General features: G+C 53.7%; 2 protein-coding genes across 3 annotated transcripts in view; both read right to left on the bottom strand.

The window, feature by feature from the left end:
- LOC123026545 (thioredoxin-related transmembrane protein 1-like) overlaps positions 1-853 on the bottom strand; it is a 9914-nt gene extending 9061 nt beyond the window's left edge. The window contains exon 1 of the mRNA XM_044436283.1: positions 786-853. Coding sequence (XP_044292218.1) covers positions 786-853 — 68 coding nt within the window. The remainder of the gene's footprint in view (positions 1-785) is intronic.
- On the bottom strand, positions 210-13638 carry KLHL28 (kelch like family member 28). Of its 2 annotated transcripts, XM_044436587.1 has the most exons (5): positions 13621-13638; positions 12475-13373; positions 10752-11195; positions 6476-6684; positions 210-4467 (listed from the first exon to the last, which is right to left on the bottom strand). In XM_044436587.1, the coding sequence occupies exons 2-5, from the start codon at positions 13371-13373 to the stop codon at positions 4304-4306; spliced, it is 1716 nt and encodes a 571-aa protein (XP_044292522.1). In that variant the 5' UTR covers positions 13621-13638; the 3' UTR covers positions 210-4303. The 2 variants fall into 2 exon arrangements, with proteins under 2 accessions (XP_044292522.1, XP_044292521.1); XM_044436586.1 differs by lacking the exon at positions 13621-13638 and having other exon boundaries at positions 12475-13507.
- Positions 13639-14233: the final 595 nt, after the last annotated feature.

The raw sequence follows: 14233 nt of genomic DNA, 5'->3' as shown, positions 1-14233 counted from the left end.
CGTGCTCGGGCGGCGCGCGCCGGCGGCTGCTGCGCGCCCACAGCGCCCTGGAGCCGCGCCCCGCGCCCCCGCGGCGCTCCCGTCCGCTCCGGGGGCCGCGCAGGCACATTCTCCGGGGATGGCGCCGCGGGCCGGGGAGGAAGCGGGGGCAGTTCCCTGTCGGAGCAGAGCGCGCCGGCTGGCAGAAGAAAGCAACGGAGATCACGAAGTGGATGACTTGCTTTCAGGTTTATTTAGTAAACGTCGTCCATTCAAAGGAAATGCGGCTACAGTGCAAACAGAGCATCATCACATTGAGCAAACACAGAAGAACAAGACATCGGGCAGTTACCCCCCCCCCAACTCGAGTGTCACCTTTGCAAGGAAAGGTGGCGGTGGAGGGAAGGTACGAGACGTGCTGGCAGGAAGGTGGAAGAGGCTCCTCAAGCAACCTGCGTTGCCGACAATTCCGGGAGGCGCCCCCGGCCCGGGCCAGCGTCCTGCTACCTTTTCCTCGGGCCAAGGAGGTGCTAGCACAGCATCTAAGGCAAAGAGAGGGTAATCGCCGGTTCGCTGATGAATTCGAAGGTGTTTAAGGCAAGCGTGGAGAGAGTTCCTGTTCTTTCCCGCAAGGAAAGGAGTCGCAAAGCAACAAGGAGTTTAACTACCTCTGCTGGGCCGGGAAGAGACGAAAAGGGAAGTCGAGGCAGCTGCCCGGGGATGCCGCTGGTTCAGGGGGCAGCCCCTTGGCCTCTCGCTCGCTCACCCCCCTTCAGCTCCCTTCACTTCACAGCACTTGTGCCCACGGCCAGCCTGGCTGCTGCTCCCTGCTGGCCAGGCGGCCGTCCATTTCCCAAAGGAGACTGAAAGCCATTTCGAGTTCTGCCCGGAAGAGGCTGCCACGGAAAGGGCCCTCCCTGTTCTCTAGCTGCCTTCCCAAGTCAGTGGTGCTTGCATGGGAATGCTCCCCCTCCCGAATGCCCATGCAGCGCTACACGTTCAACCTCAGCCTTGAAAAACAGCAGCCTGAGCAAAGCAGCCACTGAGCCGTGAAGGGCTTCCTCTTCAGCAATGCCCCAGTCGACGGAGCGATTCCGCAGAGCTGGGTGACCGTGCTGCGTCTCGAAGGCAAAGGCAGGCGCACTGCTGGACAGAAGGTTCCTGCAGCTTGCGAGTGCTGGCGCTGGCTGTCCGCTCGCCAAAGGAAACAGAGCAGGAGACGAAGCTCCCAGGAAGCCGCTGTGGCGAGTTCACTGGGATACACAGTTCCCTGCATTTGCTACAGACAGAGGGCCTGAAGTGCCCTTCAAGGCACCGGCCCACTCCTGGCCACAGCGGGGCTGATGGCTCCTCGGCCTCCTGGTGTGCAACGGAGGGAGGCGATGCTCATCGCTGGGAGCAAAGCTCCCCGCAGGCTCGTTCCAAGTAACCAGACGGTTCTGCCAGCCGAGCTGCCCAAGAAGAACCGCCCTCCAAGTACCTGGAGCACCTGGATGTTTTTAAAAGCTACCACACTAAGAACAGGTTGCTTTAAGAATAGCAAACCTTGCCTTGGCCAGGAGCCAATTGTTCTTTCAAAGCAGAATGAAACGAAACACATCCCTTGCTCAGGCATCATGAAATACCACGAGAAATTCTCACAACTGCCTATGACAACAGCTTGAGGTCATGTTTGGCAAGAGACGCAATGACATGGCAGACAACATGGGAGTTCCTTCAAGCACAGCCGTTGCTTATACTCTCCCCCGCCCTTGTGATTTAAAACTTCAGTCATGTGTCTCTGTTGTCTGTGTAGAGCTGTTCCCTCAGTCCACGCCTTACCCTGGCCATTAATACGCTTCTTTGTTCAGAGACATCTTGAAGCGAGACGAAGCCATTTAACAAAGCATTTTCTAGAGCTAAAATTAAATGCCCTGGAAATGAAGCAGGCATCAGCCTTGATTTCCTCGGAGATGCTCAGACTGCCCCCTTCAAACACACACAGCCTGTACCGAAGACCTCCCGAAGCAAGCTTCAGCGAAATGAACACGAGTCCTCCAAGCACACAATTCTGTACATTGGAGAATCAACGCAAGCGCTGCACGGTGCTATTATTGCTGCATAAGAGTCGACAGGCCTCTCTGAAGCCGCCAGGCAGAAAGTGCTCGTTTGGTCAGTCAGCTGCTTGAAACTCTGCCGGGCTCCCCAGATACCTGAAGAGTTCCAGGGACTGATAAGTATGTTCAAGTGCTGGCAGAAAGGTGATGCAACTTTAAAAAAAAAATGGCTGAAAGAGGAGGTGTGCTTGCCCAGTTTTTGCCTCAACATTAGCCCATGGAAGAACGGCTTTCTCAACTGCCATTTGCATGACTTGCATTTGAGACAGGATGTCAATCCTTAAATCACCGTTCAAGTATCCAGAAGTACAAGGCTTAAAAAGCAACCCCCCCCCCAATATTATTGCAAGTCTGTGAATACAGGACATGGGAAAACAATGAACATGTATTAGACGGAGAGTTGGGAAAAATCAGTTCTTAAAAGAGGGAGACCAGAACAGCAAATTAAAGTACAACTCCTTGTACAAAGAGGAAATATACACTGGAAAACATACGCAACAGAAATCTGAAGAAATCGTTTTGGCAATAGGGAATAAGGATCACTGCACATGGGTTTGCTTCACCCTCTGACCTTAGGTCACTCTGAAGAGGACGACTTTCTTTTCTTGCGCACGCGCAGCCCACGAATCGGGAAGTCCTACCGAAGTGAAGGGTGGCTGAGCAGCTGCGCTTGGGGAGAAGAACCCCAAAGCAAGTGATGGGCAGAATCAGAGCCCCCACTTAAGCGCTTCTTACAAACAGGCAAGCGCACAGGCAGGCAGGCAGGCAGGCAGTCTGCAGGGGAGGGCACACTCCCTGTTCAGATGCCATTAAGCAGCTGCTTGATTTACTCACAGCAGGCCAATTCGCGAAATATTATGAGGTCGACGCTCTGACGTTTCTCACAGGCACGCCTGAGGTAACAGGAAGGAACACGAGGAAAGGAGGCGATCGCAAGGGCCTGCTGTGCTTCAGGGCAGCATTCCCGCTGCGGCCTGCAGAGCACACCAGCCGGACCCCTTGCTTCCGCCAGGGCAATCCATCCGTGCAGGGCAATCATACGGACGGACGGACAGACAGGCAGAAGGCTGCTGATTTCAGTGGAACTTACTCTCCTGTAAATGTGCAGAGGATCGTCACCTTAGGTTGTGAATGGCCTGCTAGAAATCGGATCATTTAGCACCATGGTAAAGTCAGGGCACTCTGAAAACACGGACGCGCGGCCTTCAGAACCGCATGTGGGCCAGTGAACAGAGACATATGGTGGAGATGGAGGACACTACCGGATTCACACATGCGCTGTGAAATGCTGAGATACAGGCCTTTTCCTGCCACTGAGCCGTCCACAGGGGCTTGAGCGCGTAGGCAGCCACTCTGGATTTCCGCCGCCTGGCAGCGTCGCCTGTTCCTTGCCCCACAGCTCCCCGGGCTTCTTTAAGGTGGGCTACTCTGAGCATGCAAACTCGGTCAGTGTTTCACACAACCCAAGAGACGCGGAGGCTTGCTGAGGCAAACGTTTATCTCTGCCAGGCTTGCAAGCCACGGATCTCCAGGCTTGTAAGCCACGGCAGGGAGACAGGTGGATAGGTGGGCAGGTCCGGGGTGGGGGCAGTACTTAAAAGGCATCCAGCCTGTCCACATACAGTAGCTACCCTTTGTTACAAACCTCAAATGCTCTTGAGCAAGTTAACAAAAGAGGGGTAGGTGGGCTAAAGTGTAGGCACACAGACGATGGCATTGGCTATTTACAATCCTTGAGTAATATGTGGTGTGTGTGTGGGGGGGGGGGAGCAGCCCTTTAATTAACAGTTCATAAAAAATGTGAAGCTGTGATCATCTCCCAACTTCAAACGTGGAGCCCGGCGTCTACCAAGACAGTCTGTGCGGCCTACTCAGCGGATCCCACGCTTTCAGCCAGGTTACCTGCATCAGTCTGAGGAGGAGAGGCACGGGCTCTGCGTCAGGGGGTCCCACACCCGCGTCCGGCCCCTTGGCGCCTCGCGTACCGAGAAAAGGGGTGCCCTGCCAGCGAGAGCACGTGGCCTGGATCCCCCTTTGAAAGACGGGGGACTCTGTTCTCCTCCCCACTTCCATCTCATCAAGAATAACCAGGAACAATTCTCAGTGGGGATTAACCTGTCTGCATTTCAGTTAAGCGTCCCCCGTTCCTCCCAACGCCAAGACACACAGCTTCTGGTCTCCACGCGCCGGGCACCTCCTGTGCCAGTCGAGTCCTCCGTGCTGCCTCTTCAAAGCGCAGTCAAACCGAAATTGCACCGGCAGTACATCATTCCTGCTGTGTCCAGCCAGCTGTCTGATATGGGGTCATATTTCTGTACGGTGTTCAGGTATGTTGACCCCGAGTGCCCACCAACTACATAAAGGTAGGTGTCAATTATAGCGGCGCCAACTCCTGTTGGGGATGAGAAGGAGGAGAAAGTCAAAAACAAGTTGTATGTTAGGGTATTAACTGGGAGAGAGAGGGAGGGAGGATTTCTAAACAGAATTTAGACTGATGCCGAGACGCTCGCACAGGACTTCTGCACTTACGCGTCCAAGTAGCTTTGAGGTTGCAAGAGACAGTATACGTTGTAAGGGACAAGCATCATCCTCATCCCATCACCGCCCCACCCCACCGCCACTGGAATGCATTATACATTTTAACATGGACTAAGATTGTGCTGTCTTGGGTGTGGCTTGCCGTGGAAAAGCGTGCAATGAAAGGCAAGCGCGTGTTGTCACGGGGCGCACGGCAAGGGCCTGTGGGAAGGGCCACGGTTAAGTCTGGGCTCCAGCTGACCTCCTTCCCTCCCTTTGCTCCTCACTTATGAATGTCTTCAGTACATCCAGAATCCGAGCTGCCCAAGGGTCGTTCTAGAGTCCTGAACAGGACCAACAGAGATATTCTCTGGGCACAGACACTGTAGTTTGCATGACTCAGAAAGGGTGTGAACTCAAGGCAGAAGCAGAACATTATCCCTGGTCTGCCTTGCGACATCAGAATGCATTCTGCAAGCGTGGAGCAGAAGCTACTGCTGGTCTGTAGGCTCAGACTCCCGGAAGATCACGGCGGCCCATCCAGTTCAGGAGGGGCAAGCTGGGCGCCAGTGGAGCACGGCCTCTCCACGACTCACCTTTACTCCAGAACGAGCCACCTTAACCACCGTTACACCGGGCAGGGCGATTATGGAAATGAGAGCTACCACCAAGTAGGACGAAGGCCTGGGCCCCCATTCACAACATGTCTTTGTGAGGAGACGAGCGGCAACACACCCGACGGCTCGGGTCACCGCATGCACCGCTTGGCGACATGGACTCCTCGATCACAGAATGGCAACAGAGCTGAAAGGGGCCGGAGGGGCAACGCCCGCTGCTCGGTTCGAGCATCCCCGACAGGCGGCTGTCCAGGCGTCTGGATGCCGGTTCTCTCTAGCTGAGCCAGAGGATGGGAAGGATCAGCACTCGGGATGGCCCCAAGCAGTGCTGCGCGCAGAGGCCAGGCAGCGTGGTCTGTATGATGCGCCAACAGCACGTGGTTCCCGGTTTAGTCCCGACTGCCTGGGCAGGGCCGGCTCTGCCGCCGCATGGACCAAGGACTTGGCTCTCAAAGGGGCCCACCCGTTTCTGCAGCCTGCGGCCACAAGGGTACAGGAGCGTCCTCATGGCCAGATGCCTCAGAATAGGGCATCTTCCTCTGAAGGGTGAGCAGCGGCCCCCATGACCTTTCTGGGAAGCCGTGTCTGGGCAAGGGGGAGGCCTCGCACCTCGCAGTGGCCAAACCCCGTCCTGGGGCCTGGTCCTCGGCGGACAAGGGCCTGGAGTCCTGGTCCATGGCGTCCTCTTCCTCCCAGCTCTTCCTCAACACCTGCGTCTGTCTTGGAACAAAGTTCGACCAGTCTCTGCTGCCAAGACGACAGAGTGAAGCGAATACCATGGCAGGAGGGTAGTGAGAGAAGGGGTGTCCTTTGGAAGGTCTACGAGGCAGAATCCTGGAAGCACTTTGCTCTCTGCTGCTCTGCTCAGCAAAAGGGGCTGAAGCGGGGGGCGGGGTGGGGTGGGGTGTAGCCAGCCAGGACACATCCTTTCAGAGGCTACTGGATACCACTGAACCACCAGTCACATAAGCACCGCTCAGCATGGTCCTTCTTTGCCTTTTCCCTGGGTGCCTTGGTCTGCCTACTGGGGAACAACCGTTTCCTTTTCCTAGGGGAGAGCTCAGGAGAACTCTGGGATGCCCTCACGTGACTTCAGGAAGTACCATTCTACTTCCCCCGCAGATATGGAGCCACGAAAGTCCTTGTGATTTTTCATGTGTTGTGGTGAACTGTCTGCCCATCCTAGCGATCCTCCCAGTCGCCTGAGAGGTCCCCAGGGGCAGCAAAGCGTAGCCGGAGAAAAGCAACCCTGAGCATTCTTCCTACCTGTCCGGGGTTCCTTCATTGGCCGACAAACAGTCCACTGGTTCTGGTGAGGGTCGTACCGCTCAATGCTGGACAAGTGGGACACCCCGTTATGCCCTCCGACCACAAAAATGAAGCCCAGCATCACTCCAACGCCAAAGTTTATTCTTTTATCAGCCATCGGAGCGACCGTCTCCCAGGAGTCTTTGCCAGGATCGTAACGTTCCACACTGCAGGGGCAGAGAAATAACAGGGCGTAATGACAGCAGCACGGCCGGTCGCAGTCGCTGCATTCAGGAGGGAGCCCCCGCTTGAGGAGGATCCCACCCGCACGCAGCAGCAACAGCCCCTCGAGACGGATCGCTGGGAGGATGAGAGCCACTTGCGTCAAGACGTTGGGTACCATAGCAAAGATCCACATACGAAGAAGAAAATACAGATCAAAGAAACTACGGCTGAAGAAGGGCTGCCCTACACAACATCCTCGGTGCATCTAGAAGCAAACGCCGTGAATTGCCCGGTCAGGAGCGGTTTGGGCAAGGGCACGTGGCTGAGATGCACCCAGTCGCTCCACAACACTGCCACGCTCCCCAAGCAAGCATGCTGGAGGGCCAAGGGCCTTGTCTCCATGACCAGGTCCCATTTGGTGTAGCGAGTGGACCAGGCACTCCCCCTTCACCGACCTTCCAAGCCCCTGCCTAGTCGGAGGGGGCGGAGGATCAAGGGCAGCAGGAGCCCTTGGCGCTCCATCGAGGCTGCTGCCTGCAGTTCCCAGGCTGCGCATGAGGGCAGACCTGCCTGGAAGAGACGGGCGGGGGGGGGGGCGGCTGTTGTCTTGCCCAGCCCCTGACCCTGTGGTGAGGAGCCTGGAGAGACACGCTACCCAGCTAGAAGGCGTCCACCAGCAGAAGCCACCCTGAGGGGGGAGCCAGCAGCGTGGACGAAAGGGGAGGAGCGGGGAGAAGGCTCCAGTCTGGGCTCAACACTCACTCTTTACATGTGCAGAGGCTTATTGTTCAGCTTGCTAGAGGGCTTTGAGAGTTGCACTCTCCTGTTACCTCGAAAGTGCCAGCAAAGATTTGTACTGTGCAGGACTGCCTGGCGTTTTGGAGCCTGGTGCGTGAAAGGAAGGATCTGGCTCCTGTAGCAGGAGGACGAAAACCACTGCCGAGGAACGGGTGACTTTTCCCCCAAGAGACCCGTCAGTGAAACAAACGGGGCCACACGGCACCAAAAGTGCAGAGAAGGGATGACACGAATGCAAGACGGAAAGTAAGAGGCAATGCGTGGAAGAGTGGGAGGCAGGGCGCAGCATGTCCACGAAAGTGGACACCGGAATAAAGTTTTTCATCTTTAAGGTATGTCGCTCGTTACTGAGCGAGTGAGAAATATGATTGTGCCTCCAGCTTTTAAAATGAAGCTCCTGAGAAAATCAGAGGTTTGTCTTAGTATATGTACATATTTTACTTTTCTATGCATATAAAACATTTAAAAAACACTCCCTTATTCATTAAAACACTTTAAACACAATACGGCATTGTAACGAAGGAGCGCCTTCTTCCATATATGCCCGCCTGCCCCTTGAGATCTGAGGCAGAGGTCCTTCTCCAGGAGCCCTCTTTGAAGGAAACTGGGAGGGTGGCTACTCGGAGAAGGGCCTTTTCAGCGTGGTGCCCCGAGTGTGGAACACGCGCCCCAGGGAGGTTTGCCTGGTGCCGTCGCTTTATTCTTTTCGGTGTCAGGAGAAGACCCTTTTATTTTCCCAATATTTTAACAGCTAATTGGTTTTATCTTTGATTTTATCTTTATTGGATGCAGTGTGTTGTATGTTGTTTGCTGTGTATGGTTGTTTTGTTTTTTGTAAGCAGTCCAGAGACTTTAGTATTGAACGGCATAGAAAAACTTTAAATAAATACATAATGATGACAATACAGAATTAATAAAGTAACTAAAGATACTGTAGAGAGAAAGAAAACCTGTATGTATGTGTGTACATCTGTAGGTATACGGTACTGTAAAAACCAAATAAAAGAAACAGTTCTTAAAACAGTTCAGAGTGTTCTTGAGGTACCATTACGCCTAACATGAATTGATCATGATGGGGATGGATTGGGGTTTCATTGTGCTGCTGGGGGTGGGGGCTACCACTGGAACTGCTTTCTTGGAGGAGGCATCCAGGATTGTCCGCACAGCCATTTTCGCACAATAAATGGCCCTGCAGCCACTGAGGGCCTGGTTTCAAGGGCAGATGCTACAGAAAAACCTAAGGAGAACTACGCCCTGCGCATGCCCTGAAACATACTGGTTTGGTTATGCTTGAGCTGATGCTGCAGAGTGAAAAGCTCTGCATACTGTATCTCCAGGGAACTGGGTTGCCACTAATGATGCATCGCCAAATACATCACATAATTCTCTAGAGATACGTTGCATAGTTCCCTAGAGATAGCTGTGACTACCGTATCTCTAGGGAACTACGGAGCCACTGATGGTGCCTCTCCAAATGTGTCCTTAAGAGATAGTTATGGTTGTTCAGTAGAGATATTCATATAGGATTTATGGATGTTCAGAACTCAGGGACTACCTGCATATTATTGGATTCAATACACCAAAACTGGGAAAATGTTAATGCCACTAGGGGAATTTAGCCTTCAACAGATCTTTCATTTACTGGGTTATTTGGTTACTGCAAGTCTTAAGAATGGGGTAAGCTAAAAAGGATACTATATATAGTCCGTAATTGTGGAAACCGGTCTGTGAAGGACCTGGCTTTCTACAAGATGGGCACCAAGGAACTCTTGCTCTACTTATGCCCAGACACTAGGACTCTGTTGCCTACACCCCTGAATCTTGGGCAGTGGCTCTTGCGACATCAATAAGGAATACCCCTTCCTTTAAGTGAATGCGAGAGTTTAACTAGTGCAAAACAAACACACACACACAAAAACAAACAAAAAAAAAAACAAAGCCCAGAGAAGGGATGGTGTTGCCATGGCAACACTCTTGCCCTGTAAATGGCTCAGAACCAGGACACACAAGCATTGTTCTGGGCCTTCAGTTATTAGCCTCAATCTAATGAAAAGCATCATTGAATGTTCAATTTTGCCATATTGAAGTTCAATCCAGGTAGGACAAGATGGAGGCACTGTTGGTGGGGAGTCCATCTGTTCAACTGGGGAGTTTTCCACCTGCACTGGATGTCTTAAAGGACAAAGTTCGCAGCCCTGGGGCACTCTGGATCCCGAGTTGTTGCTTGTGGCTCAGGTGGACTGTTTCCCAGAGTGCTTTTCATCAGCTTCGGCTGATTTATCAGCTGTGTCTGTACTTGGATGAGCAGAGCCCTGCCAGCTGTCCATGAGCTGATAACCTCTCACTTGGATCACTGCAGCGCACGCCACGTGGAGCTGCCTTTGAAAATGGTCCAAAATGGTGCAGCGAGGACTAGCATGCGTGAGCACATCACGCCAGGCTTCTGAAGACTACACCGAGCACCCGGTTGCTGCCTGGGCCCAGTTCGGAGCGCTCCATATGTACCAGCCCACTCACTGCAGTCTTCAACTGAAGCCTCCTCCATGCTTCTCCCCCAGTGAAGTGAGATTGAGGGGAGATTGCAAGGAAGAGAGCTTTTTCAAGCACAGCACCTCCAACTCTGGAATTTGATTCCACTGGAGCTCCAGTTGGCGCCCACTCTTCCTGTTTTTCAATGCCAACTTAAGATGTTCTCGTTCCCCTTGTTATTTTAATAGGTGAATTGCTGATTTTTAATTGTTTTTAAGATTTTAGACTATAAAATGCAGCCTTCACGATTTTACTATAAATAATAAATATTGACATCACTTTTACTTGGTTTATGTTTTATTTTTGGATGCTTTGTATAATATTCATTTTATTTATCTGTTTTATTACTTTATCTGGTCTTATTTAATTTTGGTACTTTATATACAGCTTTTTATTGTTGTTGGGATCATTGTAATTGTGGACTTTGTTGTGTTGCATATTGTACTGTTTACTATGTTCTACATATGGATTTTATCATGATGTAAGCCACCCAGACAGCCTATGGCTAGTGGGGTGGCAAAGAAATAGCATGAATAATAAATATCTAGGTATGTAATGAAGGTAAGCACTTTGAATTCTACTGTAGGACTGCTTGGGGCAAACTCTCCGGAGCAAGGATTAATGAAGCCCGGTGGGGCGCGCAGGGACTGTTGGCCAGCAGCTCTTGCATAAAATCACCACCCTCCACCCCCCGATGTGCGTGCACATGTGGATCATTTTCTTCTGCCCCCACTGCCCCTACCTGTTCATATGAGCCGGCCCATAGCCACCGATGGCATAGATCATCCCGTCCAGAACAGCTGCGGCAAAGCAACTCCTGGTTTTGCTCATGGGCGCCACCGGCTGCCACTCCTTCACCTTCGGAATGTACTTCTCCACTGACTGCAGGTAGGACTGTCCATTATAGCCCCCCAGGGCATAGATTTCTCTGGCCAGCACGGCCACCCCCAGGGTGCTCCGGCTCTCATTCATACTTTCGAGGGATGTCCAAGTGTTTGTGTCTGGGTCCCAACATTCCACAGAGTTTTCGTTTTTCCGATAGTTGATGCCTTGATACATGTGGGTCGCAATCCCTCCGATCACGTAGATCTTCTGGTCGAGGACACAAATGCCAAACTCAAAGCGAGGGACACTCAGAGGTGCCAACCCTATCCAGGAGTCGTTCTGAGGAAAGTACATCTCAACACTGGAAGAGGAGGAGGGGAAAAGGTAATGGGACAAAGTCGACCAGGCAAAAGGGACTGAGTTTTAAGATACTTTTGATAATGCTCTCCTGGCTTATGCTACTTGCCCCATTAGATCAGATTTGCCTGACATTCAAACACCATTTTAAGCACAGAACAATAAAAAACAGCAGCAGGACTAGAAAGAAGCCAAGATGCCTAGCTTTCAGAACCACCTCCCTGTACTTGTGAATGCCGCATCGGTGCAGATTGTGTGGGAACGGAGGGAAATCGTTCTGCCTCGGCGCTCGCAATGAGACACGCCCTGCAAGCCAAGGGCAAGCCCTGTGCTGCCCCGCAACTAGGGGGAGGTCCTTCACCAAGCTCCCGCTCCCCTGAACTAGGCTTCTCTCTGAAGGATGGAACACCGAGAGCTGGTGTGGTGTGGCGGCCTGAGCGCTGGACGGGGGCCTGGAAGAGCTGGTTCCAGTTCCCTCTTGGCCAGAAAGCTCCCTGCATGGCTCGAGGCCAGTCACTCCCTCAGTCACGCCCACCTCACAGGGTTGTTGCTGCGAGGATCAAGTGGAGCTGCATAAGCGGCCCTGGGTCTCTCACAAGAGGGGAAAAGGAGGGTTATAAATGCCATGTGGTAGCAGCTCAGATTAGGGCGCTGTTCATGCATTTTTTTCTGGAGGGGGGGTGCACTATCAATCCCAAATGCTGCAGCAGGGCACAGAGGGGGCCTTCCAGAAGGCAGCTGGCATTCCAAGTGCACAACGTACAGCAACTGAGCTCCAGAGCAGCCATACCAGATCCTTGTACCCTCGCTGAGCATTCTTTTGCTGGTTTCCTCTTTCTAAAGGAAAGAAGCGTGCCTGGAGCTCATCTGTACCGTGGTCATAATTGTTTCAGTTCTCCCTTTGCAAGCCATTCTGATTTTTTTTTTTAAAGCTGCCCAGGATTAGAACAGTCACATACCCCTGTGCAAGCAGCATTCTAGGGTGCTCCTTCACTCGTCTCACCATGATTCTCACACAGTGCTGCCAGCGAGCGCGAACGACAGCATAAACGACTTCTGCAGCTTGGCACATTAGAAGCCACACCCCGTCCACTGCTTTTCCACCCTAGACCTTTCCCAGATCGGCGGGATGAAGGGTATGGTGAGCTCCTGAAGGCTGCCTGCCCAGCCGTCATTCTGCTATGCTCAGGGGCAGGCCAGCTGAACCGCTGCCCGCGCCCCCGACTGGTGAGCAGACAAGACCGAGAACCTCTGCCCCGCTGCAGACTTGGGCCATCCCTCACCTCTCCAAGCAAGCGAAGAGCCCGGCCTTCCCCCCAACGGCGCAGAGCACTTTCGCGGGGCAGCGAGGGCGAGTGGTCAGCACGGTCTGGCAGGACAGCCGGTGCTCGGGCATGAAGTGGTACTTCAGGGCCTCGTTCAGGAGGTGCTTGCAGGTGCGGTCGTCGCGAACGAGGTGGTTGGCCTCGTACAGCCTCGTGAGGAACTTGACGCTCAGCAGGGGCAGCCGCACACCGTGCAGCAGCTGGGCCAGGTACTTCTGACGCTCCTGCGCGTCATACTTGATCCAGGACTCCAGCGCACAGAAGACCATCTCCTCCGTCACCACGTTCAAGCAGTCATTGGAGACAATCTCCTCCAGCTCGGAATGGGTGAGCTCAAAGAACTCTTCCGTCTGGCAAACCTCCTCAAAGTTCCGGCAAATGTATTTGTTGGCGGCCAGGTAGAGATCGTGACAGCCATAGGTCTCCGCGAAGCGGGAGATCCCGATGCAGTTGCCAGGGTCCAGCTGGCTTTCCAAGAAGGTGCAGCACTCTTTCAGCACAAGCTTGATTTGCAGGAGATTAGCAGCAGGAAGAAGGGACTCCACGGTGTCCTGTGATATGAACACAGTCCCGGTATAAGCATATTCCACTATGGCCTGCAGAGCCGTCTCCGCAATGCACTGAAATTCCACCTCCGAGTTCTCTTTCTCAGAGAGGTTGCCACTGAACATGGCTTTGAAATATGGACTGATACTGGCAAGCACCACCTTGTGGGCATGGATCTTGACATCCCCGACACGAAGAATGATGTCGCACAGCTCATGGTGCTGCCGGAGGAGGTTCAGGCCCTGCAAAAGTTGTTCTGAATGCAGAGGAGTCAAATTGGCAATCATGTAGGTTGGAGACGGGTGGTCCATCTATGAAGAATGGAAGAAAACAATTAAAAATGAGCAGAGCTGAAGCCTCATCGCTGCGCATAGCAAAATTATGGCCTATGCTGTATCTTGTGGACATCAGTGTAACATTTGGGCACTCTTTCCTCTATGCGGCACCTATAGCCCTGCTCTTGAGAGAGTTTGTAGAATATCCCATGTAGTCACCAAATGTAACCCAAGACCATTCTCTTAGCGCCTTGGGTCACATCCTGTTTTATATTGACTGTACCTGCTTGCTTCAATTTGGAAGCTTCAACACCAGCAAAGCAACAGGAACAGCAGACAAACAGAGGCAGGACTAAGGAGGAGATACTGAATTGCATGCCCAGGCTTGGCTAGGATAGAAATGGGGACAGAACGGCCTTGTAGCGAGGCCAAACCGCAAGACAGAGAGGGAAGAAGCGGCCTTGTCCTTTCCTTGCTCCACGGGTCCTGCCTGGAGAGGGGCACCCAAGGACTCCGTTCGCCGGCCCGGGCTTGCTTCCAAGGAGCTCCATTCGAGGGCTGGGCAGGCCTGCCTTCCCCCCGCTCGACCAGGAGCCCGATTTCCACGGGGCTGCTGCTGGGCCGCGTCCCCACTCCTGGCGGAGGCGGAGGCGAGAACCGGCGCAGACAGGCCTCCTCCCGCGGCCAGCAGCGCTCCTGGCCACAACGCTGCGCGCACGCGGCGCTCGTTGGTCCCGCTCTCGCGGGCGCCGGGCTTCGGTGCCTTCCGGCGGCGCCCCGCGTGAGGAAGCGCGAGCCGCAGCGAGCGGGACGCGGCCCGGGATCGGGCGCAGGGCGCGGCCCAGGCCAGCGGGGCGTGCCGAGGTGCGGCCGCGCGCGCGGGCATCCCTGCCCGG

The sequence above is a fragment of the Varanus komodoensis genome, unplaced genomic scaffold (genome assembly GCF_004798865.1).
Source record: "Varanus komodoensis strain SLA01 unplaced genomic scaffold, ASM479886v1 scaffold3, whole genome shotgun sequence".
NCBI lineage: Eukaryota > Metazoa > Chordata > Lepidosauria > Squamata > Varanidae > Varanus > Varanus komodoensis.
Note: the sequence above shows the minus strand (reverse complement) of the source record. Positions and strands in the feature narration are given on the sequence as shown.